The 26347-nt window shown below is 44.7% G+C and overlaps 1 protein-coding gene across 1 annotated transcript in view; it reads left to right on the plus strand.

Annotated features, from left to right (window-relative positions):
* The window catches only part of E2F3 (E2F transcription factor 3), a 70726-nt gene that overhangs the window by 42536 nt on the left and 1843 nt on the right, over positions 1 to 26347 (plus strand). The window contains 5 exon segments of the mRNA XM_032861629.1: positions 18836 to 18947; positions 20166 to 20176; positions 20178 to 20386; positions 21843 to 22001; positions 25043 to 25157. Coding sequence (XP_032717520.1) covers positions 18836 to 18947; positions 20166 to 20176; positions 20178 to 20386; positions 21843 to 22001; positions 25043 to 25157 — 606 coding nt within the window.

Consider the following 26347-nt stretch of genomic DNA (forward strand, 5'->3'; position numbering starts at 1 on the left):
CCAATCCATGTCTTTTCAGTGTAACTTGATTCCCCTGTCTGGGTTCCATTCCATCCTTGAAACTCTAGGAGATTTCTCGAAAATGGCCATCGGCCTGTCAGTAAAAGCCTACCATAACCAAGGAGCCAAATTTGCTTCTCTTTGTGGCTGGTGCTTTTTTAATATTCTTTTTCCTGGAAAGAGGATTCTAGGATGCTTCTCTGGAAGTTATTGGGGAAAAACCAAATAGGATAATGGAGGGTCCATCATCTACCCCACTCTGGGTGTTGTGTGGTGACTCGCCCACTACTAGAGTGGCCTAATCCTTTTATATACCGTGTTGAGGATCAAATGATTTGGGGTCTACTTCAGGTTTTCCAGTTGTTTGCTCTTCCGTGATGTGCAAGGAAGACCCCAGGGAGAGGACTAGACCCACAGGGATTATCTGTGGGGACTCACTCATCCCAGGAACACCAGCTGTGGAAGCCAACTATCATTCTTACCGTTAGATGAAGAGATGAATCTGCAATCTTCCTGTTACCGACAGACTATGTTAAATATTGCTTCCAAATAGTCCGTGTGTCTGAGGACTGACGTCACTATGTTGACATCAGTTTTGTTTTGTTTTGTTTTTCATCAAAACTTTTCATTCCCAGGACTTACTTATTTTGTACCTGGAAGTTTATACCTTTTAATTCCCTTTGCCTATACACTAATCTTTTTAAATACAAAGAAATTTTCCTCTTAACAAATTAAAGGCCCACTAATATGTGGATTTTTCTACAATAAATACGGTACGGTACTTTTAAATTTATTTTCTCTTCCTTATGATTTTTTTCTTTTCCGGAGCTTACTGTATTGTCAGAGTACAGTATATAGTACACATGACTACAGACTGTGTATTAATCAACTCTGCGTTCTTGGGCGCCCAGTCAACAGTAGGCTATTAGTAAAGTTTTGGAGAAGCCAGAAGTTATATGTAATTTTTGGCTGCACAAGGAAGGGTCGGTGCCCTAGCCCCTGTGTTCAAGGGTCAACCATACACGGAAGTACACAGTAGGCACTGGATACATTTTAGTTTCCTCTCTAAAAATTTGGGAGTTAATCGAATCATAGGGAGATGTAGAGAAGTGAGACTATAGAAAGGGCCACTGATTCTAAAATCTGAAAGCTCCCACCCCCATTCCTTCCTTCCTTCCTTCCGGTCATCCATTCATTCTTTAACTGAACTTTGTCCTTTGCTGTTCTTTGAGGAGCCCCACCCCCACCCCCACACTCTCCGAACTTTCAACTTCTGGTTCGTCTGATTTCTCATCATTTCTTTGGTGCCTAGGTTGTTATTGTGTTTTTAACCTGTGTTTCCTTTGTTTCTATTCTTTTTTTTTTTTTTTTTTAAGCTTGATTGATTGATTTTAGCAAGAGTGAGCACAGGAGCAAGGGGAGGGGCAGAGGAAGACAGAGAAGGAGAGACTCTAACGCCGGCTCCCAGCTGAGCACAGTCTGATACAGGGCTTGGTCTTACCACCCTGAGATCACGACCTGAGCCCAAATCAAGAGTTGAGCCACACCCAGGAACCCTCCTCCATTTATATTCTATTTTTACCAATTTAAAAGGAAAGGCAGAAATACTGTGTGTTTTGTTTTGTTTTTTAAGATTTTATTTATTTATTCGGCAGATAGAGCACAAGCCACAAGCAGGAGGAGCGGCAGGCAGAGGCAGAGGCAGAAGGAGAGGGAGAAGCAGACTCTGCACTGAGCAGGGAACCCGATGCGGGGCTCCATCCTTGGACCCTGGGATCATGACCTGAGCCGAAGGCAGATGCTTGATGGACTGAGCCATCCAGGTGCCCCGAAATATGTATTCTTGCACACCTTCCATCAGTAGAGGACACTGACTTCCTCCCTCCTTGCTGACAGACTTCTTGCCAGGTCTTGCCTTGCCTGGTTTTGTTTTTCCATAGGCAATCCTACCGCCAATACTGTTGTGAATTGCTTTTTGTTCTTACTAGCAAGTCACTGGATGAAGCCAAAGATAGCTCTCACCATAGACTGCTACAGTGTTCTCCAACATGGGTGTGTAATACAGAGTGGTTTCCTTAAATATCCTCCTGTTAATGGACACTGGACATTGAGGGTTGGCTTTTTTTTAACTTCCCCCATTGAATAGAATACTGTTATAAGCATCCTGCACATGCCTCCCTGTGCATGTTTTTGTAGTATTTCTCTAGGATAAGTTGATTTCCAGAAATACAATTTTGGGGTCAAAAGGATGTGCATGTTTAAAAATATTATTAATTTTTGGGGCACGTGGGTGGCTCAGTGGGTTAAAGCCTCTGCCTTCAGCTTAGGTCGTAATTCCAGGGTCCTGGGATTGAAACCCGCATCGGGCTCTCTGCTCGGCAGTGAGCCTGCTTCCCCCTCTCTCTCTGCCTGCCTCTCTGCCTATTTGTGATCTCTGTCTATCAGATAAATAAATAAAATCTTTAAAAAATGTTAATAATATTGCCAGATTACCCTCCAAGTAGTGGGTCACACATCCATACTTCTCCCTGACTCCTACTCGTCTTACATTTTTAAAATTCTACTAGAGGGCGCCTGGGTGGCTCAGTGGGTTGGGCCGCTGCCTTCGGCTCAGGTCATGATGTCAGGGTCCTGGGATCAAGTCCCGCATCGGGCTCTCTGCTCATCGGGGAGCCTGCTTCCCTCGCTCTCTCTGCCTGCCTCTCTGTCTACTTGTGATCTCTGTCTGTCAAATAAATAAATAAATAAATCTTTAAAAAAAAATAAAATAAATAAATAAATAAAAATAAAATTCTACTAGAAAAATTTCAGAGAATAGCACCATATAATGACATCAACAACAATGCAGTTGAAGATTCTTGTTTCTCTCCCCAATGGCTTTTTCTTTTTCCTCTTTTCTATGTTTCTTATTCTTTTCTACCTGTGCCTTTTGTGTGTATAATCATACTACATATGGAGTACCCTATTGCTATTTAATAAGGTTTTCAATGTTTTCCAGTTTTATGTAAGGAGACCATGTCTGTTCTGTAATGGGTTTTGTTTGTTTGTTTTTACTCAAAATTTGTGTGATTTACCAATGTTGATGACTACAGCCTGGTACTAATTCTTGTCCACGCCTTCTTGGCATGAGTGCAGGAGTTTATGGTGCATACTGAGCTGTTGATGGTTTTCACTAAGTATGGACAAAACTTGCATCCACAGGGTACCTGTGCACCCCCTAACCCCCACACCCCCACCCACTAAAAAGGTGTAACAGTTTTGCATGTTTACAACACCTGGTATTTCCAGACTTTGTAGGTTTTGCCAATCTGACAGGTGTGAAAAGTTTCTTTTTATTTTATTATTTTGTTAAGATTTTATTTATTTATTTGAGAGAGAGGGAGGACACAGAGAGTGAGGGGGAGAAGTAGACCTGAGCAGAGGGCCCGATGTGAAGCTTGATCCAAGGACCCTGGCATCATGACCTGAGCCGAAACCAGATGCTTAACTGACTGAGCCACTCAGGCACTCAGGATTCTTTCTTTTTAATTGACATCTCCCTGATTATGTATTTTAATATTTTGGCCATTTAGTACCCTCTTCTGAGTACTGTTCTTGTCTTACATCTGTTTTCTCTTGGGTTGTATTCCCTTTCCTTACCAGTTTCTACTGATTCTTTTATCTTTTTTTGAATTATAATTCTTTGGAGGTTATATGCATTGCATGTATCTTCTCCTAACCAGTGGCTTGCCTTCATTGTGGTCTTTTGATGACCAGAGTTAATTTTAATGTAGTTTTTCACATGTATGATCTGTGCATTTCTTTCTTAAGAAAAACCTGAAGCCAGATATTTCCTTTGTTTCTTCTCGTAGCTGTAAAGTTTAGTCCCTTCATTTAGATCTGCAGTGGAATTTTGTCTGTGGTTTGAGGTAGAGATCCAGTTTTATATTTTTTCTTCTCAGATCAGTAGATGTCCTGGCACCCTTTATTAAATAGTCCTTCTTTGGTAGGTACGCTTGTGGTGAGCATAGTAGGATGTAAAGAGTTGTTGAATCCCTATGTTGTATACCTGAAACTAATGTTGTGGTGTGTGTCAATTGAATATAATTCAATTTAAAAAAACAACAAAAAAAAGACATTCGGACACCTGGGTTAAGCATCTGCCTTCAGCTCAGGTCATGATCCTGGGGTCCTGGGATCAAGTTCCACACTGAGCTCCCTGCTCAGCAGGAGTCTACTTCCCCCCTCTCACTCCCCTGTGCTCTCCCTCTTTCTCTCTCTCTGTTTCTCAAATAAATAAATAAAATCTTTATTTAAAAAAACAAAGACATAAACAAAAATAGTCATCCTTTCCAGCAGTCTGGAATTCATGATATTTCCATGTACATGTGGAACTGTTTCTGGGTTTTCCCTCCTATTCCCTTCGTCTGTTTGCCCCTCCCTGTGCCAGTACACATTTCATTAATGACTGTAGTTTTGCAGTACAAGTTTGGATACAATACAAGGTCTCTCTCTACCTTGTTCTTGTTTCTTCAGAATTGTCTTGGTTATTCTTGGCTCTTCGTTCTTACCCCTACTCATTTAGGTATGCTTAAGAGTATACCACTTACCTCCCCTTCTAGCCTTGATGCTAGTATTGTCATGTATTTTTCTTACACATACATTATAAATGCCATGATGTAATTTATATTTTTGTTTAGTCAGTTGTCTTACAGAGATTTAAATATAAGGGGAGAAGTCACACATTTACCATGTAGTTACAATTTTTGAGACTCTTCCTTTCTTTGTATAGATCCATATTTCCAGCTGGCATCATTTCCTTCTGCCTTGAAGGTCTTCCTTTAATATTTATTTTATTGTGGATCCTCTGGTTAAAAAAAAAAAAAAAAGTCCTTCAGCTTTTGTATCACTGGAAATGTATCTGTTTGCTTTTGGATTTCCAAAGATGTTTTTGCTGGGTATGGAATTCTAGCTTGACAGTTTCTTTTCTTTCACTTTTAAAAAGATGTACTGCCTTCTGGCTACATTGTTACAAATGAGGATTCTCAGTTTTGTTTTTTTGTAACCTATTCCTCCACTAGCCCCTACTGGCTTTGGAGATTTGTCTCTTTATTACTGATTATGAGGAATTTGATTGTGATGTGCCTTGTTACAGTTTTCTCTGTGTTTCCTTATATTTGGGATTCGTTGAGTTCATTGTATCTGTAGGTTTAAATCACTGAGACTTCCCCTTAAGTTTTTGAACATATGGAATATAGTCACATTAACTTGTAAGTTTTTTCTGTCTTTGTCAACTGAGTCTTCCATTTGTGTTAGTTCTAGGTCAGTTTTGATTGATTTTTCTCTTGAATCTGGGTCATATTTTCATGCTTCCTTGGAAGCCAGGTTTAGTTGAATGATAGTCATTATTGTGTGCTGGACATTTTTGTATTTCTGTAAATATTCTTCAATTTTGTTCTGAGATGCTTTTAGGTTTTCTTAGAAATAGTTTGATCTTTCAGTTCTTGCTCTGTAGGTTGGGACCAGAGCAGTATTTATTTTAGGGCTAATGTCGCCTCGCCAATGCAGCAACACCCTTCTGAGTACTCTACCTATGCCTCTGTGTTATGAGGCTGCTTGCTGTTTTGCTTTCACTTTTTGGTATGTTGTCCCATCGTCCATCCCCTCCCCCCACAAAGTCTGTCTGCTAGGAACAGTGTGCCTACAATTTTATAATTCCAGGCCCCATGGGAACTCTGGGCACTCTCTCTTTCTTATTTGTTTCAGGTGTGTTTCCTGGCCTTGGGGAGTTTCCTCACACCCATACACTGTATTCTGCTGGATTCTCAAGAGGGACCCTCCACAGGTTTTCAAGATTGTGCCTCTGACCAGTTCTCCCCTTTCAGGGCTCTGTCCAAATTTGAGCTCCTTTGATCTCCCTGGACTCTCTGTTCCATCTTCTCAACTCAGGGAGTTTATTGGCCTCCAACTGGGTTCCTCCTTACTGTGTTACAACCCAGAAACTCCCCAACTCTCAGAGACAGGAATTAAGTTTGCCACTAAATGAAAGTTGAGTGCATGGTAAGTAGCAGTCTTTGATCTTCAAGTCAGTTGTACAAAGATTGGATAGTAACACTTCACCTCTTTAAGAGGAACTTCTTAGTTCCTCGGTTCATAAATCTTTCAAAAGTGTTCTTCCTTCTTGGAGTCCATTTATCATGTTTCTGTACCAGGGAGCAGTTTGTAAAACTGTGTGCACCAGGACCAAGTGCCCTGTCTTTTGGAGCCACAGCGATCATTAAATGTGTGCCCTTTTTCTGAGATTTAAGGTGCTCACGCTGTCCTGCAAGCTTTTTTAGCAACTACATTCTGAAGTCTGGTTGAGATTTGGAACAGTTAGTCTGATGTTTCTACAATAACTCAATGGGACAAAGTTTGCTGAGAGATTTTTTTTTATTTATTTAAGTCATGAAGCAGTTAATCTTCTCTAAAATTGATCTGTCAAACCCATAGTAAGAATTTGTTTATAGCTCATCATTGCACCTATAAATTATCTCTTTAGCTTTGAAGGTTACGGGCATAAAACAAAGAGTATGTTCGTGTGTTTAATTATCATTGTTTCCTGCTGAGGTTCAGCTGTTCAAACGGATAGCTCAAATTTGCTTGTATTTTTCGTACTTCCTTGATATATATATACATATATATGTATATATATACACACATATATATACATATATATCAAGGAAGTACAAAATATATATATATATAAAAACATATAACCCAAAGTGTATGTGTGTGTATATATATATATATATATATATATACTTTATACTTTATACTTTATATATACTTTATACACTTTGGGGTGTGTGTGTGTGTGTGTGTGTGTGTGTGTGTATCACATATAACACAAAGTATGACAGAGACAAAATTCCATTACCCAAAAAAATGATTGGCTTTCTTCATAAAATTTTAGTATTTGGTATGAGCAGTATAAATACCCTTTAAGAAAATCATAAATCAACTTGTACAAGGATAATGGTTTATCCCATGAGTCCACAAACTGTGGCCTGGGGGCCAAATCTGGCTCCGGGCTCATTTTGTAAGTAAGCTTTATTGGAATAAAAGGAAGTCCATTTATTTCCATTTATTTATGAACTATGGTTACTTTGAACAGTGAAGGGAACTACAACAGGACTGTGTCCCACAATGTCTTAAATATATACTACCTGGCCCTGTATAGAAAAAACATCAACTCCTGGTTTTTTTCCATTGGTGTTGAAATGAGGTAAAGTCCTAAGACCAAAAACTAGGAGTTGGAAAGGAAAGTGGAGATAAACTGAATAGTACCCCAGTGGGAGACTCAAGTATGCCCTTTTGGGGAGATATCTGAGCAGCAGAGCCTACGCTTTGCAACTGGCCATTACTGAATCTAGTGTGAATCCTTTGTGCCAACATCCAACCTGGAAATGAGGCTGTCAGAAGAGAAGAATTCTTAAATTCTGTTTTATGGGCAATAACTATATCCTTGAGGTTAGCAACAACTTAAAAGAAAAACACATGATGAACTGGGTAATGTGACTGAATTTAAAACTCTCTTCTCAGGTAGTGCTTTAATTGCAGTTGGCCGAGTTTGCATTCCTGCAAAAGCATGTGAGGTGCAGGCTTCAAAGGGAATAATAAAGCTTGAGCGTTGTGTGGGGGATTCCAAACCTTTTGCCCTCTCTGTTCTAGAGACCACGATGGTTATGCTAGGAAAGGTCATCACTTGTATTTCTCGTTATTAAAAATAGTACTTATTTTCACCTCATTTGCATAACATTTAATCTAATTTATTAATCAGGCCCTTCTCTTAAGCTTCTTATTCACTTATTCTTTATTTGGTACAGATACAGAATTAATCTGTAAAAGGCTTTCAGAGGTTTTTGCTTTTTTATAATCCATATTCGATTATTGGGGTAGAGACTTAGGTAGTAAGGATGTCTGGGCTTCAGCTCCCCTTACATGCAAAAGGAGCCATTGCCTCTATCGTGGGGAGGGCCTAGCTCAGTGCCTTACACACGGTGAGTAGTCGGTATCACCTGCTGATAAACGAGAATTAAATACACAGACACTTCTGCTTCAGAAAGGCACATTGTCAAACCGAGATATCTCCTTTCCCTGGAAGCCTGATGAAAATAATAGTAAACAGTTTTAAAAAATCACTGAAAATGAGAGTGAGGTTTTTAGTGGACAAGATCACTCAGCAGATTTCTGGAACACAGAGAAAGGATGGAGGAGTGGAAATCAGTAAAGTAGAACAGAGAGGGGGCGCCTGGGTGGCTCAGTCAGTTAAGCCTCTGCCTTTGGCTCAGGCCATGATCACAGGGTCCTGGATTCGAGTACCGCATCAAAATCCCTGCTCAGAGGGGAGCCTGCTTCTCCCTCTCCCTCTGCCGCTCCCCTGCTTGTGTGCACTCTTTCTCTGTCAAATAAATAAAATCTTTAAAAAAGAAACAAACAGGCGCGCCTGGGTGGCTCAGTTGGTTAAGTGCCTGCTTTCAGCTCAGGTCATGATTCCAGGGTCCTGGGATCGAGTCCCACATCGGGTGCCTGGCTCAGTGAGGAGCCTGCTTCTCCTTCTCCCTCTCCCTGTGCCAATCCCCACAGCCCTCTCAAATAAAAATGAAATCATAAAAAAAAAAAAAAAAAAGAGGAAACTAGGGCCAGAGAGAACATTGGTCTGCCTTGGAAAAGCTGAGGTATGGCAAAACCAAAGGTAAAAACAGGAGTTGACAGGAAGGACTTTATGTAGAATCCAGGAGTCTTTTCCTCTGCCAGATAGGTTTTGAGAAATCTTCTCGAAATAAACGGATTAGCTCCATTCTGGCATTTAAGGATATCACCTCAATCTGAGTCACACAGCCTGCAGGTGTCACTTAAATAGGGACTAGACATTTGAAAAAGGACTGCAACAATTACCGAGTCGGGCCAAGATTTCTTTTTTCTTTAAGCAGGAAAAGAGGACAGTGGAGAAAATAGATTGAATAGGAAACAAAAGCAAACTTTAAAAGAAATAATGAGTGACGAAGGAAAGACTCTCCTATTCATAAAAGAACAAGATGCTATAAAAATAGGTTGATCACAGAGCAAAAGCAAAACAATTGCTCTTGGATATTAAAAGTCTAGTTGCCCAAACTTAAAAAAAAAAAAAAATTTAGTGAATGGCAGCTAAATCTGATGTAAGAACAGCTAAGTAGCACAAAAAGGCAAAGAAAACCACCAGAACAGTGACTTCTGGGTTCTGAGGGCAATCGGTGCCCTTTACTAAGTCCTTTACTTAGCTGACCCGTGGAGCGTGGGCATGAAATTCACACGTCAGATCTGCAAGGACTCGGATTTTCTCTTCCGTACCATCATTCGGGTGTGTTCCCGGAAAGCCATCGGTTGACAGCCCTACATGACTGAAGCAGAAAGGGCGTTTATTGGAGGAGATGGAGGATGAGAGCACCAGGCTTGGAGAACAGGCAGGAGCGAAGGAAGGATCCGTAGCCAGAGCCGCAGCCCATGTGTCGAGCCCCAGAACGAGTCCAGCAACCCCAGTGATTTCTCCCGGGCGCCAGCAGCCACCACCACACAGCCTGCTGGTTTACCAGAGCAGTCCAGATTCCAGGTCCGGGGCCGGTGTGTCTGTCTGTCCGTCCCACGCAGGTAACGGGCCTGGCCCCAGTTCTGGGCAAGCAAGGAGGGAGTGCACGGAGCCTTCAGCATCTGAGATGGAAAGGCCACTGTGCCTCCCACCGAGACTGATAGAGTCGGGAGTTTGCTAACCATAGGAGGGAAGGTTCAGAGGCTGAGCAGTCAAAGTGACGGGTGTCCCCGTCAGGCTTCAACGCGGTTCAGGGAGTGGAAGATCACAGCACGACAGCTTTACAACAAGCTTGCAGAAAAGTCAAGAGTCTCGACAGAGGTCCAGGAGTTTCAGGTGGGAGAGAAAGTAGGGACTTGACTTGAATACCTGAGAGGACGGAGAAAAAGCTACGATGGGTGTACACAGGTGAGGTCATCTTTGATTGGGTGATTTTCCTCACTGGGTGCTGGACATTTTTGTCCGGAAGTAGCTAGCCACGCTTATTCCTTAGAGATGCTGAGTTGACTGCCCTGAGAAAGAGGAAAGTCGATTTCCCTGGGGAGGGAACCACTAGAAGCTGCCTGAACTAGTGGATTTTTTAAAAAATCATGTACATTGATTTTTCTTTTAAATTGTCTTAAATTATTCTTTTTCTCTTTTTAGTAGGCTCCACACCCAGCGTGGGGCTTGAACTCACGACCCTGAGATCAAAAGTCTTGGGCTGTCCCAACCGAGCCAGCCAGGCTCCCTGTCTCCAGTTACTCTTAAAAAACAAAGCAGATGCCTTTAGAAAGGGATGCCGTGGCCAGTGTCTAAGTCCAACGGCTTCCGTCCCACAAGTCAGGCTTTCTTTTCCCTGAGAAGCCCTCACACGTTATGTGGTTAAATTCCCAGACCAGTTCACAAACGTAAGTTATGGTGAAGTTAAGATGCCCTAGATCTGTAGTTTAAACATGAAAAGAAGAAAAACGGCCAAGTTTGGGGGCCATCCTCGGTCCCCAGTGGTGGGGGGATTTGGAGGCATGGGGAGGAGAGAGACCTCCGCTCCCCACCGGTGGGGCTGGTGTGCGTGATGGATGCGGCGTTCTTCCTCGAGGTAAAACGCACGCTTGCTACTTCTGTTTCCACATGCATGGTCGGGGCCTTCTGCATGCCCGTGTGGCTCGCCAGGTCTCAGGGAGAATTCGGGTTCTGATTCGCTTCCCACCTAATAGCTCAGAGACAGACCCAGCTCTCGTGGATTCTGAACGTGCCCTTGGCTGAGGGAGGCTGGAGAGGACGACCTTGAGCTGTTCGTCCTAGGTACCCTCATCTCCAGGAAAAGGAGACACGGAGTGTGGTTCAGTAGCCACACGGCGCGGAAGGGACCGACGATGTGGCTCCTTCTTCACCCAAGCCCCTGCCTACCCACCAGCACCCCTGACCCGGGGCCCTCCACGTCTCTGCGCCTCTGCACATTCATGGTCCCGGACTCCACTCCCTTCTGTGCAGGACAGAGCCCGTTGTCTCCCGGGTCGTGGTTCGAGCTCCACCCCCTCTAACCACCCTCTCCAGACCTCCACCCTCTTCTTGTCCATCCACCCCCCCCTGCCGGCCTGCCCCCAGCCGCGGGCTCCTTGCTGTCCAAACCATGCATTTCCCATTCCTGGTTTGCGTGCCGTCCCTTATGGCAGGGGCCACCATATCGCCTTTTACAGTCAATTATCTGCCTGTGCAGGGTTTGGTACACAGCAGGCACTTAATAAACATTGAGTTCCGAGGCGCCTGGGTGGCTCAGTGGGTTAAAGCCTCTGCCTTCGGCTCAGGTCATGATCACAAAGACCTGGGATCGACCCCACAACAGGCCCTCTGCTCGACAGGGAGCCTGCTTCCTCCTCACTCTCTCTGCCTGCCTCTCTGCCTACTTGTGATCTCTGTCAAATAAAAATAAATAAAATTTATAAAATTAAAAAAAAAAAAAAAAAACAACATTGAGTTCCTATGTAGGAACTGGAAGCTTTGTAGTCCTTTCCTAAAATCCTCCTGCCCTAACCTATCGACCTAATGGCCAGAATCCAAGGAAGATTCAGCTGTGGTCTGGTCTGGAGCTGGATGAAGAGTATGTCCTTTGGGTTATTTCACTAATGAACCTAACCTGGCCCTCATTCTTTTTATCTAATTTCCATCTTCGGTTTCTCCTCTTCCTCCGTTCAAAATGCCCTGTCTCGTCTTTGGCTGTGAGACAGAATGTATCGTAGATCCCGTTCTTTCCCTTGCCGGGATCTCTTATGAACTGGGGTAAAGGGAGTTTATTTTAGGGCTCAGTTTGTGAACTACAGCAGGCTATGACTTTTTCTCGACTTAATTTTTTTCCTGTGGTTCAGTCTAATGGTAGATAAGAACACCACTTCCCTCCCCATCGTGATCCTAGGATGCCTTTCTGATAGTGTATCCATCCCATTTCTGATGAGAACTCATAGCCATACCTACTGAATGATACATAAGATTTTCAACAGCCTAAAGAACAAACCAGCAGCTTTCTTTTGTCTAACCTCAAATGGCAAATGGAAGTGATTTTTGTCTTGTGATGCAAGTAACCCGCACACAAAAACAAAACCACTGTAATCCTACCACCCCAAGATTAATACTCTTAAATTACTTGCTATATATCCTTAGATATCCGTTCTTTCTATGCATATAATTTCCCCACAAAAATAAAATTTTACTACTCACACCTACTTTTCTTTTAAACTTATATATAGATGTACGTCATTATTAATTGCATAACATTCCGTTATATAAACCTACAATAACTTAGTGAATTTTTCTCCTGTAATTGGGTGTTCATGTTGGACATATGTGGCAAAACATAAAAATATTCAAGAAACTGGCTGTGCTGTTTTTAATAGACAAACCCTAGAACCAACATAAATGTTCTCCGAATATACTTCAAAGAGCTAAGTTGCTAGTTTAGAAGGTATAGCTTTTAATATGTACACATTGCTTTGTAAAATATAATCAAATATTATAGAACTATAAACATGAAATCATTACCCTGTATTTAATTTTATTTCTCAGAGATAACCTCCATTAATATATGATGTGGATCTTTCCAGACTTTCTTCCTCTCTGGATACTTGGAAATTTTTAGAGCAAAGTGTATGTTTTATAGTTTTTCTTACCCTTATAAAATCCCATTTTATGTATCCTTCTGCAACTTTAATTTTCCCCCTTTGCACTTCTTGAAAACCTTTCCAAATAGGTAGAGCTTAATCTCCAGCATATGTATATGTGTACAGACACATACATGTCTGCCTAGACGCATGCATTACAACATACCTGCCGGCCTCACAGGTGGGTAATGTCAGAGCTTTGTGATTTACCTGCCAAGTGACTGTGGGAATTTATTGCTTGGTTCATTCAAAATAGATACATAAATTCGACTGAGTGCATGCCCAGTGCAAGGCTACTTAAGACCTGAGCTCATGGTCCAGTGAGGAAACCGGTAGCATATACGTGAGTTATGATGGCAAAATGAGGCCCTGGCGCCCTGAAAATTGCTATTGCTTTCCATCAGTCCAGGGAAGGCATGGGCTCCAATCCTGGTGTCTGTGACTTCACGGAGACATTAGGTACATCCTTACCTTCTCTTCCTCGGTGCGAGGTGGATATGGTAATAGCTACCCCAAAATGCTGTCATGAACGCTTACTGGGAAAATGTAGTTGTTTCTAGAAGAGCGTTGGGTGTCTGTTAGTAAGTGTTTGGTTAGGTAAACAAATCATGGTGTACTAATTAATCCAGTATTCTGTAGCTATGAACAATAAAGTCATTCTGTGTACCGACAGGTCAAACTTGAAGATGTGTGAATAGAGTAATGTGTGGTTTACTATCATTTGTGTACAGTTTCTTTATAGGTTGCAGTGGTGTACACCTATATACATACTTGTAATTCTGTAGTCTGTCTAAAAGGGTATCACGGGGGGAGGGGCGCCTGGGTGACTCAATTCTTTGAGCGTCTGCCTCTGGATTTCAGTTCAGGTCATGACCTCAGGGTCGTGGGATCGAGCCCCGCGTCAGGCTCCCTGCCCAGTGGAGAGTCTGATTCTTCTTCTCCCTCTGTGCCTTCCCCAACCTGTGTGTTCACTCTCTCTTTCAAATAAATAAAATCTTTTGAAAATAAATAAGGAAAATAAATGGAAGGAACTGAACAGTCTTGCCTTAGAGAAAGGGAACAGGACCAGCAGCAGGGAGAGAGACGTGCATTTCTCATAAACGCATTTGCGCTCTTTGGGAATTTCCTCGTGTGTTTATTGTGTAAAGGAAAGTTCTTAAAAATTATGGCACAAGTAAAAGTCTATGTTTATCATAGAGTAAGGTGGCATCAGTTTAGTGAAACTTTCCAAATATTCTTACGTGGCAGGTTTTCACAGTCATTCCGTAAAGCTGTCATAGGCACCAACCTTGGAGTATGTGTATTTACTGACCATGGGATCTCGGAAAAGTTACTAAACCTCCACCTTCTCCTGTAGGATAGGACATAATAATAACAACTACCTTCTGGGAATGTCGTGAAAATGAGATCGCATGATGAGATGGAAAGCAATGAACGGTGTGTGACGATGTGTCGTCCTCAGACGTTCCTAGTGTTCTGGCTAATGCTGACAGGCTGGCTCTTTAAGGACAAAGGGTTGCAAATGGCGGTGATCTAACTCAGTCTTCTTCTGCCAAGAAAGGGAATGTGTTGGTTCGCACAAATGGAAGTCTTGGGTAGACCTGCTTCTGCGCATGGCTCTATCTAGCACCTCCCTCGAAGGTACTGGGACTCAGTCTCTCTCCATCTCTTTGCTTCCATGTTGGTTCATTACCCTCGTGGCTCTAGGCTTACATCCTACGAACTCCCAGTGACAAGAACCCTCCGTTTCTAACCAAAGTCCCTGCACTGGCTAATTCTCCTGCCTTGGTCATAGGCGCATTAGCCAAGGGACTGGAATGCAGTGATAGGTGGGCCCAGATTGCAGTCCTCTCCTTTGAGCCCCTGATGGGAAGGGTCAGGCTAAGATGTTGGTCATCAGGGTTTTTGCTTGTCAGGCTGAGAGACAAAGAAACCACCTGAACCAAGGACTGTGGAGAAGTTTCTTCCCCGAAGGGAAAAATCGGGGCCAGGCTGGCAGAAACTGCGTGTTCCCCCTCACGGCCCACCGCTTGGCTGCCTGACAGTTATTCCTATTATTTTTATATATACATTTTCAGAAATTTAACAGTACAACTGTTCATTACAACAGCACGTCATCTCCGTTTGGGCCTAGGTTCTCAAATTAGCACATGGTTCCTTTATAATAAAAGCCTCCCCGGATAATGCCTCAGGAACATAGCAGTGGGGGTGACCCGCGGCTCAGTCCTCCTGTCCAGCCTTTACTCTCAGTGAGGACCCGATGGCTTGGCCTTCTGCTGAGCACCAGGTAGATGCGTCGCTTTACCGGTGGGGCCCTGGGATATGAAGGTCTCTTTGTAAACAGAGTAACTCCCAGTTCAGGGAAATGGTGACCCTAAGCAAACAAACATCTCTCTCTGACTGAGAGAAATTTCCATCTGCCCTGGTGTGAGCAGAGACCACCTGGACTGTTTAAAACCTCCCAACCAGTTTTTCTGGGTTTTTTAACCGGGCGTGCGTGCTTGCCTCTGTTAAGGTAAGCGTTGACATAACGCTGCTCCGTCAGAGACCAGAGTGTTTGGCCCTTTCCCAAGAGAGAGCCCGGTTACTGTGCCCGTCCGTCCCCAGGTCTGGGAGCTACAGGTATTAAGTACTGTGTGTCCCTCTCAAATCCGTTCAGCCCCTACCACTGCACCCTGGACGAAGGCTCATGGGATAGCCCTACCAGAAGCATCCATTGGGAGAAGGGAGTTGACACAGTGATCACCTCCCAAAGCGCGTCCTGTCTCCTGCACGGCAGTAAATTCCAGGCACTGGGAGACTTGGTGGGACGATGACTGTTGGTACAGCCCATAGGACCGCCTCAATTTCTACCCTCCAGGAGGATTTGCTGGGGCTGACCTCCCTCCGCTGCTCATTTCTTTTTTTTTCTTTTTTTTTTTTTTAAGATTTTTTATTTATTCATTTGACAGACAGAGATCACAAGTAGGCAGAGAGAGGCAGGCAGAGAGAGAGAGGAGGAAGCAGGCTCCCCGCGGAGCAGAGAGCCTGATGTGGGGCTCGATCCCAGGACACTGGGATCATGACCTGAGCCGAAGGCAGAGGCTTTAACGCACTGAGCCACCCAGGTGCCCCGCGCTGCTCATTTCTTGCTGTAGACGTAGGGGCTTGGTGATTGATTCCCTTAGAGGCTGAGCTATCTTAGACCTTTGCTTTCTGGACTTAAGGATTCTCTGGCAGTAGAATTGCCTTTAAGATTTTGTAGATTTTCTACCTATTTAGATCGGATCAACTATCCAAAGGCACACAACCTGCTTAGTCCTGGTCCTTGAAGTTGGACCTCTGTTTCTTAGCAACAGATCTCCGGGAATTTCCCCAGCCTACAGTTTACGGCTTCCATAGGCCTTTGCCTCAAAGCAATTTGGAACAATAGCCTTGATGGGAAGACAAAAGTAATATGCCCCCAGGCGACTAGCCTGTGGGTGGTTCTTTCTTGCCAGTGTTAGGAGAGATTATATAGACTTTGAGACTTCCCGGCCCAAGAGTTCTAGCTCTTTTCCCAATCGGCTTCTTTCCGGGGCCCTTCACCTGGAGGGAATACAGCTCTGTATCTCTCAGATTGCTTTCTATGGAGAGAAAAGGCCTCCTTAGCAAAGCTGTTCCCCTCTCGACTTTCAGGCAAGCTTCAAATGAGGTCTCTTGTAGGTAATTTCCTGAAGGCCCCAGAAATGACCCACCCACTCTGCCACTCCGGAATGAGGCTTGCCAGCTCCCCGTTGCACCAGGGCTCAGCTCGACTCAGCCCATCCCACAGGCTGTCGCTTGCAACACCACACTTCATTTCCCTAACTCGAAGAGCTTTAAGCAAAAAGGAGATGTTATGGGCTAATGCAACGGAGAAATCTGAGGCAAAGACCAATCGTGGCCCCTAGCATATGACCTTGATTCAGACTTTTGAAGGACAGACTCAGACCCTCTCTCTCCATTTCTCCACTCCACTCGCCCCTGTGGGCCCTCCATTCTCCATGGCTTCTGGCTGATGTCAGCCTTCTGGGGAAGGCACAACAACTCCTTGCCAGGAGTTCCAGAAAAATCCCTGGGGTTGGCCTTTTTTTTTTTTTTTAAAGATTTTATTTATTTATTTGACAGAGAGAGATCACAAGCAGGCAGAGAGAGGAAGAAGCAGGCTCCCCGCTGAGCAGAGAGCCCGATGTGGGGCTCGATCCCAGGACACTGAGATCATGACCTGACCTGAAGGCAGCGGCGTAACCCACTGAGCCACCCAGGCACCCTGGGTTGGCGTTTTTTTACCACGCTTTGGTCATATGTAGCTCACCGTGGCCATTTTGGGGGGGCCAGGCCGGGGTCTCATCGGGGCACAACACACTTGGGCTAGCACCGGGGAGGACTGCTCCCCCAAAACAATCAGGGAGATTTTGCCTCATGAAGAGGGCATGTTTGGGGGCCAACCATCACAACAGGCTCACACAAGGATTTGACCGAATATTTGGGAGGGGAAAATGATGTTAAGAAATCTGCCAGATGTCATTCCTAGGCCTTTAGAGTGAAGTTCAGCCCAGCATTGCCCAACAGAAAAAAGGCAAACCACAAGGTAAAAATTATATATATAGATAGAATAATAATTTTCATACTATCTGATTTAATCATATTTCATAAAGCCAAAATGGCATCATTTTAACATGTAATCTGCGTAAAAACGACTAGTGAGATCTTTTACCCTTTCCTGTGCTAAGTTTTTTACCTCCAGCGTGTATTTCCTACTTCGAGCACATGCTGCTGCGGGGAGGCCACACGCGGTTGGGGACTGGTGGAGAGAACAGAGCAAGATTCGCGGGTAACTTTCTATGGAGAGGCTGCATCTCTGTCCTCAGCTGATAAGTTATCCCTCCGTTTCCATGTCATAAGGGGTTATGTTGAAATCGTGCGTCCCCTCATGAGAAGAACGTGGCCATGCCGGGTGTCTAGTCGGTGGCCTTCCTGTCCAAACACCCATCCCACCGTATGGTTAGTTAGTACACAACAGTTACTTAATTATCTGTCTCCTCTCTAGGACTTTGCAAGCTAGGGAGGCAGACGCACTTACCCATCTTGCTTTACCTCCGTTCGCTAAGACCAGTGCCCAGTCCACAGACACCAAATGGATATTTTTTAAGTAAAATTAAATTAGATGAAAAACTTGAATGAAGGGGTGCCTGGGTGGCTCAGTCGCTTAAGCGTCCGACTCTTGATTTCAGCTCAGATCATGATCTCAGGGTCTGAGATCAAGCCCCATGGGGGGGCTCCATGCCGGGCGTGGAGGCTGTTTAAGATTCTCTCCCTCTGCTCTGCCCCTCCCTAAAACAAAAGAAAAAACTGAATGAAGACTCCTCATTGGCCTGGTTTGATGACAAAAATGGAGACAGGAATACTAGTGGAAACCCAAGATTGAGCATTTGCATTTTTGTTATTCTGACGAATGACCGTTTGCAGTCTGTGACTAGCTGTGTTACTGTTTAATCACTCTTTCTTTAAACATAAATATATGTATATAGAGAGAGTGATTGAATACCTACAGAAACCCAGGCTCCTTGCCAAACCCTAGGTATACAAAGATAAATGGGAAACAGTCCCTGCCTTAAAGGAAATGAGAAACAGATAAGTAAAATAACCCTTCTATCCAATAAGTGTTATAATACACAGAAACACAGCGTTGGTGGGGAGCATAAGGAAAGAGGTCAACCCAGATCAGAGATGAGTGAAGGTCGGCGGCGGAGTGTCGCAAGGGAAAAACGAATTTACGATCCAGGGTGTCTGCTGTGGTCTGACTGTCTCACCGCACGCCTGGCACATAGTGTTGAATCAGTGAAAGGGGTAAGCAGAGTGGCTCGTGACCTAACCCTAAAGGACCAGTGGACGGGTCCGTCTGAGCCTAGACAGGTAATCCCTTGCAGGTGAAGAGCGTTTCGGCGCCGGCGCAGACCTGGAGCCAGCAGCTGGCCGGGGGGCATGACAGGGTCCTGGGTGAGGCAGAGCAGAGGGGCCAGCAGCCTGTTTGACTGGTCTGGGTCTCAGGCAGCCCCACTGCTTGTGATCGCCCGCGTGACCGGTGATGAACGATTGCACTTTCCCGTTGCAGGCAAAGCGAAGGCTGGAGCTAGGAGAAAGCGGTCATCAGTACCTCGCAGATGGCTTAAAAACCCCCAAGGGCAAAGGAAGAGCCGCCCTGCGAAGTCCAGATAGTCCAAAAAGTAAGGATCAATTTGGTCTCGTACTCTCCTTGGTGTGGGCTTCCCACCTTTGAAAGCTGCTGGCTGAGAGGGTGCCAAGGTGGGGATAATTGTGGCACGTTGTGTCCTTTTGCACTTCTCTCTCTGTTCCCATCCAGAAAATAACAGAGTATCTGCAGACACCCCACAGACACTGTAGGGTCCCTTCGGTCCCTGAATACTGACTCGGGAGGAGGCCTTTTTAAATGTGTACGGTGTCATTTTTCAGCTCGGAATACAAGCTCCCTGGCACCATTCTATAATCAAATTTAATTTTAACTTCCCTTCATGGACATCACTTTGGAGACCAGGCTCCCTGGGCGTAGAACGGTGCCAGGGTCAGTCAGGTCTGTGCCCGCCTCGTCCTGTGGCTCCGCACAAGGCGCTGTCAGAATGGACCGAAACCCAACCATGGCAGCTCGTTTTCCTTTCCACTGATTGTTTCTTTGACGAGAGAGAGAGAAGTAGGTTGGAAACAACGAAATAGCCCTTTATATCTCTGGTGTTTAACGGAGATGCTAAATTAGACTTTGTTCTCCCCTTTCCTGGAGTTTACGAATCGGGCCGTCCCAAACCCTGTGCAATGAACACCTGCCCAACAGCTTAAATATGGTATTGAATGAGGACCGAACATGCAGGAGGGACGGGGCGAGTCGATGGAAAGGCTGGTTGGATATTCTTCGTTGACATGAATGCTGGTGCCCAGGTCCCAGACACACACAGACCATGGACCCTGCAGAGCTGGTTGCGGGGGGTCGGGCTGAGTACCCCCCACCACCCCCGTCATGAAAACGAAATGCAGGAGAGATTCGCAGCCCCGGCCCTCGTGGGCTGGGCTCTGCACGTGCTGGTGCTTGGAGACCATAGCACGTTTTCATCCGTTCAACAGATAGTGTTGAGGCCTGCCGTGTGCGGGACGCCTCCCTAGACCCAGGGAGGAGGGTGAGGCCCAGTCGGAGCTCCTGGGAGCGTCACAGCACAACGCTTTCATGCAGCGGGAGTTCATACTGTCCCTTCCTTTTCTAATAAAGCCATTTCATAGCTTTCTGTAACTTACCGAGAAGGCTGGCCGTGGCTTGGCTTGGATGCTAATCCTTGGGCTGCAGCGGGAAACCGGGCTCGCCTACCTGCGGAGAAACCCTTCATTTCTTTACCGTTCCCCCCCCCCCCCCCCCCCCCCCGCGTTTTTTTTTTTTTTAGCTCCAAAAACTCCCCCCAAAAAAAACACGGTATGACACATCCCTTGGTCTGCTCACCAAGAAGTTCATTCAGCTGCTGGGCCAGTCCCCCGACGGGGTCTTGGATTTGAACAAGGCGGCGGAGGTGCTGAAGGTGCAAAAGAGGAGAATCTACGACATCACCAACGTGCTAGAAGGCATCCACCTCATCAAGAAGAAGTCGAAGAACAACGTGCAGTGGATGTGAGTACGAGCCACGACCCCGGGCCCCGGCGCCACGTTCACGCCCGCACTGCTTCCGTGGGCTCCTCCCCGCTGCCCCTGAGCCCCCCGGCCGAAGTCCAAGGGCTCTTTGCCCTCTAGATGCGGTCGGAGACGTTGAGTTGGCCTCAGGCGGGGGCGTCCCTGCCCACTCCATGAAGGTGCTGTTCCTCTGCACCCGGGAGGCCGCGTGTGCTCACACGTGTCACCTGAAGGATGCTGGCCCGTGTCCCCGGCTCGTCTCTAACAGGGGTTTGGAAATGAACCACGGCTCTGTATGAACACAGCCGTGTGGCTGTCCCATGGCCACGTATCATCATCCGTGGCTCTAACGGCGGGTCAGCTCGCTTTCTGCGTAAATAGAGGCAAGACTTAGAGGCCTCAGTCCCTCCTGGAACGCAGGGATGATAACACATGCCCCCTGTCCACCGACACGTGTGACTCAGTGTATGGTTAGTCTCATTTGTGAATTGCGGACGGAGCACTCGTGTGGCCGGTATTTTACGAGGAACAATGAAGGCATTGTGGAAAGAAACAAATCTGTTATAGGCTGGCTTGGAGAAAAGACTCCCTCAAACGTGACTTGAGTATGGGGAACTTTTTATACTTTTAGGGAATTTTCTGACAATTCAGTGACCCATTTTGGCCTGTGGTTTAGAGAAACCTATTGGGTAGTGGTCTTTGTTCGTGTACAGCGCACACATCTGTTCCCTTAACCTCCTTTTCCGTGGTTGCTAGAAGACCCGCAGGAACTACCTAGGTCTTTTGTGCTTCCCGAATGATTTTCTGTTGAATTTGAACCACTCCTCTTGTCTTTCACATTTTTCTGTCTCTCAATATCTCTTTATCCTTTTTTTCCACCCGTTGTTTCTCTTTCCTCCCGGAAGGCATGTGGCAGGCAGGGGCTCCTCCTTTTGCCCTTTGAATTTGAGCCTTCTGAAAAAACAGGCCTCCTGGAGGAAAGAAACCTGGAAATTACAGTGTTGGGGGTTTATTGGGTTTTTTTGCCCTCCACTTAATTTCTGTAGTGTGAGAAGTGAAGGACTGTGTGGACAAAAAGTAAATACAAAAGTATAAATGTTCTGATGTTAACACTTGGCTAACAAGTGTGTCCTCCTGTGTCAAGGGGGAACATCTTACTCAAAAGGACATTTCTAGGGCAGGGTGCCTGGGTGGCTCAGTGGGTTAAAGCCTCCGCCTTTGGCTCAGGGTCCTGGGATCGAGCCCCCCATTGGGCTCTCTGCTCAGCGGGGAGCCTGCTTCCCCCACTCTCTCTCTCTCTGCCTGCCTCTCTGCCTACTTGTGATCTCTCTTTGTCAAATAAATAAATAAAATCTTTATTAAAAAAAAAAAAGGACCATTTCTCACTGCCCCTCCCCCGCACACTCTCCCCCTTGGCCCCTGAGCAGTTACGAAGAGTCTGTGTTTGGGTTCCCAGGGGCTGCAGTCTGTCTGAAGATGGGGGCATGCTGGCCCAGTGTCAAGGCCTGTCCAAGGAAGTGACCGAGCTCAGCCAGGAAGAGAAGAAATTAGATGAACTGATCCAAAGCTGCACCCTGGACCTCAAACTGCTAACCGAAGACTCAGAGAACCAAAGATATCCTTTGTGCACCTGTTCCTTGGGGGTTAGTGCCTTCTAGAACACAGCCAGTGTTGACAGGCTGAGTCTTCTGCACAGGTAGAATTTTACCCTGGTTAACGCATGTTCTTCACGTGTGGTTGGGGACATACGGATACACGCAGCGCGTCGGGCAGCACTGTTCTAAGATAGATAAGGTGTCAGCATTAATATTAATGACAACAACCAGCAGCTTCCTCTCTGTCTCCCCAGATTTCTGGTGGCGTTCGCTGTCACTGTTGGGGTTCTCACATTCTATTTTCTTTTCATCAGATATTGGAGCAATGGGAATTTGTTGAATCTGTCTGAGCTATAGCTGAAGGAACGAAGAGCCTAGAAAAATCATTCTGTAGCCTCTAACCGTGCGTTCATGCTGATGCTCAACACCAGAAACTGAATTCCGAATCACCCGCCCTCCCAGCCCCGATGCTTGAGACGTCTCAGTCTATCCATCCATTTACAGACATTGGTCCTTAGAAATAGTTTTAAAAGCCAGTTCTTGTCAACTGGCTGACAATCTGTTGGCCGTCACAGGAAAACTGGCTGCTCATCATCTCACTCCCGACAAAAAGGGAGAAAGATGACTTCGTCGCATTGACGAGAAGATTTTGCAATATTCCCAGTTAGGCATAGAAGATGAAACCCGTATTTTAAGAAACCCCACCTCTTGGGGCGCCTGGGTGGCTCAGTGGGTTAGATCCTCTGTCTTTGGCTCAGGTCAAGATCCCAGGGTCCTGGGATCAAGCCCCACATCGGGCTCTCTGCTCCTTGGGGAGCCTGCTTCCTCCTCTCTCTCTCTCTCTGCCTGCCTCTCTGCCTACTTGTGATCTCTGTCTGTCAAGTAAATAACTAAATAAAATCTTTAAAAAAAAAAAAAAAAAAAAAAAAGAAACCCCACCTCTTAAGTTGTGTCCCCCCTTCTGATGGTTCCACATTACCTTTTATGTCTGAGAGGCTTTCCCTTGGAGGGTAGGGGGACATTTATTGTTCAATTGAGGCTGTTTTTTGAAACCGCGATTACTTATTTTCTGTCGACCACGGGATTGATCTTGCCCACCGATGATGAGTGAGGTGGAGAAGAGGTGTGGTGATTTGAACCCCCAGTGGCAGCCAGAGTGGGCTTATGGGGGATAAAACAAGAATAGCTCTAGTCGAGCTGTTTCATTCACCCTTGAGCTGGGAGCTCCATGGAGGACGAGACAGGGTGGTTACATGTGATTGGCAGCTCTCTGGAATGTGCAGCTTACAGCCTCGTCGACAACATCGGCTTCCTCTGGGGCCTTTGTTGCAGACACTGAAAGCTTCCTTGCAGGGAGCTGCTAACCCAAAAAAGCAAATTCAGGAGGGAGCCACAGTGGAAGTACTTTTAAGTTTGTAAGATTAGAAAACGTGTTTGCACAATTTACTTCAATTTGCCATTCGGTTCCGAATGTGGTACAGCTTGTTCACAAATGTGTTGAAATTTTCCTTCCTGCAGGATGTTGAGTAACTGCAGATGAGTTTTTAGTTTAATAAGTACTTGTCACATAGCTTTTTGACAGTGGACTTATGGGGTAGGTACCTGGTTATCAGTTTTTCCATGTTCTCAGTGAAAACTCAGAACTGTCAAGTTTCGTATGAAGGCAACAGTTGGCTTCCTTGACGAGGTACATGGTGACCTAAGACCCAGACTCTTGCCTGAGCTGTCCTGTCAAGCTCAGCACTGAATTTGCTGTCATCTCAACCATTAAGACTTAAAGAAGACAATCTGTGATAGATATCCCTAAAACTACATACAGATCTGGGGTGAATGTGGGTTTTTTTGCACAGTAGGGTTCCTAGCTTCCTTCAATTTCTAATTAAAAGCCACTGTTCTAAGAGAAGCATTTCCTCCTGACTGTCTAAACCTTATTTCTGTATGAAATGTGTTAGATCACAGACTCTATTTTCTAATATTATATTACCTGCAGAAAGGCCTTCATTGAGTCATGTGATTTGCTGTTTTATCCTAGGCATTTTTTTGTGGGCTAACATAAAAAACACAACAGGCTAAAGACATTGTATATTATTTATGTCACTCTGTGTTCCTTATAGAAGAGAGTTATGTGACTCTTACAAGAGAGCTATGTGAGCTCCTTTAGTGCCAAGTAAAAACTCGTCTCTCCAAGCAAGCTTGCATGAATACTCTTTATCATGTAGTAAGTACCATAGTCTTTCATGATATCCTCCTAGGTTCGGCCACCAGGACACTTAAAAGAATTGTTCAGCACCCAGAAGTCATGACCAAGGGTAGTGAAATACTCTTTCACTCTCGTTTCCTGCAACAGTGTTTCTCAAATTAATTCAGGTTGCAGAGCACTTAGAAGCTGCCTTCCCTCCTTGTGGACACTGAAATAGTGATAGTGATATCGTACAAAGGACAACTTTTTTCTAACAGAAGTGATGACTTTCTTATCAGTAGGCAGTATGCAATCACAACCAGCCCAAGTGCCCTTAAGAAAACAAGCTGTCTTCCTGACCTGTTTTCTGAGTTCTTCCACCACAGTGTCTATTGGCTACTCGTGCGTTCATGTGCATGGCTACAGACATTTGTTAATGGTCAAGCAGCAGACAGTAGTTACCAGAGTTCCAAAAATTATATGGGCAAATAGAGCTTACCTTTTTTTTTCCCCCCCTGTAACTTGGGATCCACCATCATTCAATTTGAGTGATAGAACCACTTCACCAAAGTTCACAGAATGTCCGTGCTAGGAAATCCCCACCAAACTGGGTTTGGGTTTTCTTCTGATAATTTAACTATTCTATTTCCACGTTTAACATTCTACATCACCATGGGCTTTTTAGAAATGAGTAGGAGAACGCTATCGATTTGTCTTGTTGTTTTGAGTATCAACCAGAAAAGGTTTGCAAGAGATCCCATGTGTCTAAAGATCGAGACAGAGAGACCAGTATATTCTTACAAGTCATAAAATACTTGAAAATTTTTCCATGCATCTGTTCTGTCAGTCTTCTAAATGGTTACATTCCTTAACAGTTACTACGTTAGCTTACGTTACATATCAAGATATTCGAAAAATTAGTGGCCTTAAAGACCAAACTGTTATAGTTGTCAAAGCCCCTCCAGAAACAAGACTTGAAGTGCCTGACCCAATAGAGGTAAGGAGATAACATCTTTGTTCATCTGCAGAGATCTTTTTGGAGTGCCCGAAGTTAAAGAATCATTGACGCGTGGTCAAAGTATGCATTCTCCTGACACTCAATAGTTCTTTCCCATCCCTTTTACCTAACTAGAACTTCAAAAACATTTCAACAGTTCAGTACATATCGAGTGTCTCAAAAGTCTAATTTTAACATCGTGGGGCCTTGAACGCAGGGTATGGTGCCCTGTCCCTCTAGTACTTTTTCTTTCTCAACATTTGGTATCTGGAGGTTCTGACTGATTTCAACCATTGGGGAATTTTATGTTGATTGCCTTGGATTTGTTCCCCACCAGGAATAGAGACGTAAATGTTTTAATGTATCTCCCTAACTTTAATTAAAAAAAAAAAAAAAAAGTATCTCCCTAACTTTTTGTAGCACATTTTAAGAATTTATCTTTTAAAACATGTTTACTTTTAAGAAATCACATATGACTTTGGCTGAATTGGTAGACAAGAATACTATAAGAAAGTAGGGAGCATATTTTTGTGATTAGTCTCTGATAATCTTTGCTAATATACGCCTGGACCCTAACTATAAGATAAAGAAATGTAGCAAAAAGAAAATGCATAGAAAATAAAAAGAGAGTGAGAGTCGCAAGCTCCCATCTAGGGTAGAGTTCTCACCTAAATGATAATAATAGAACTATGACCCAGATGAAGAAGAATTTTAGTTGTTAGTGTGCTGCATTCTCTTATTAAACACTGCTCCTAGCACTTAATACTCTTCATCCAGTGGTTATTAAAGTTCACATAAAAATGCCCTGCCATAAAGGGGTAGCGATATGGAGATACTGTCTTTGAAACACTTGAAGGACCTTTTCATAGTCTGCATAGGAGGAATATATTTAAAGAACACAGTTCACCTCCTCTTGGGCAGGGGTCCCCAAACTTTATCTTTAAAGGGCCAGAGAGTAAATATTTTTGGCTTTGTGAGCCATAAGTCTCTGTTGGTTCTACTCAACTGCACAACTTTGCCATTGGAGCCCGAGAGAAGAAAAACAAAACAGCCAGAGGCAATCCGTAAACAGTGGGAAAGGGCATGATTCTCTGCCAATAAAACTTTATTTACAAAGCCAGTTGATGGACTGGATTCGGCCCTCGGGCTGCAGTTTGCCGGCCCTCCTCTAGAGGGTGACAGTCATCACT

Source organism: Lontra canadensis, unplaced genomic scaffold (assembly GCF_010015895.1).
Source record: "Lontra canadensis isolate GAN:19392208 unplaced genomic scaffold, GSC_riverotter_1.0 scaffold21, whole genome shotgun sequence".
Taxonomy (NCBI): Eukaryota; Metazoa; Chordata; class Mammalia; order Carnivora; family Mustelidae; genus Lontra; species Lontra canadensis.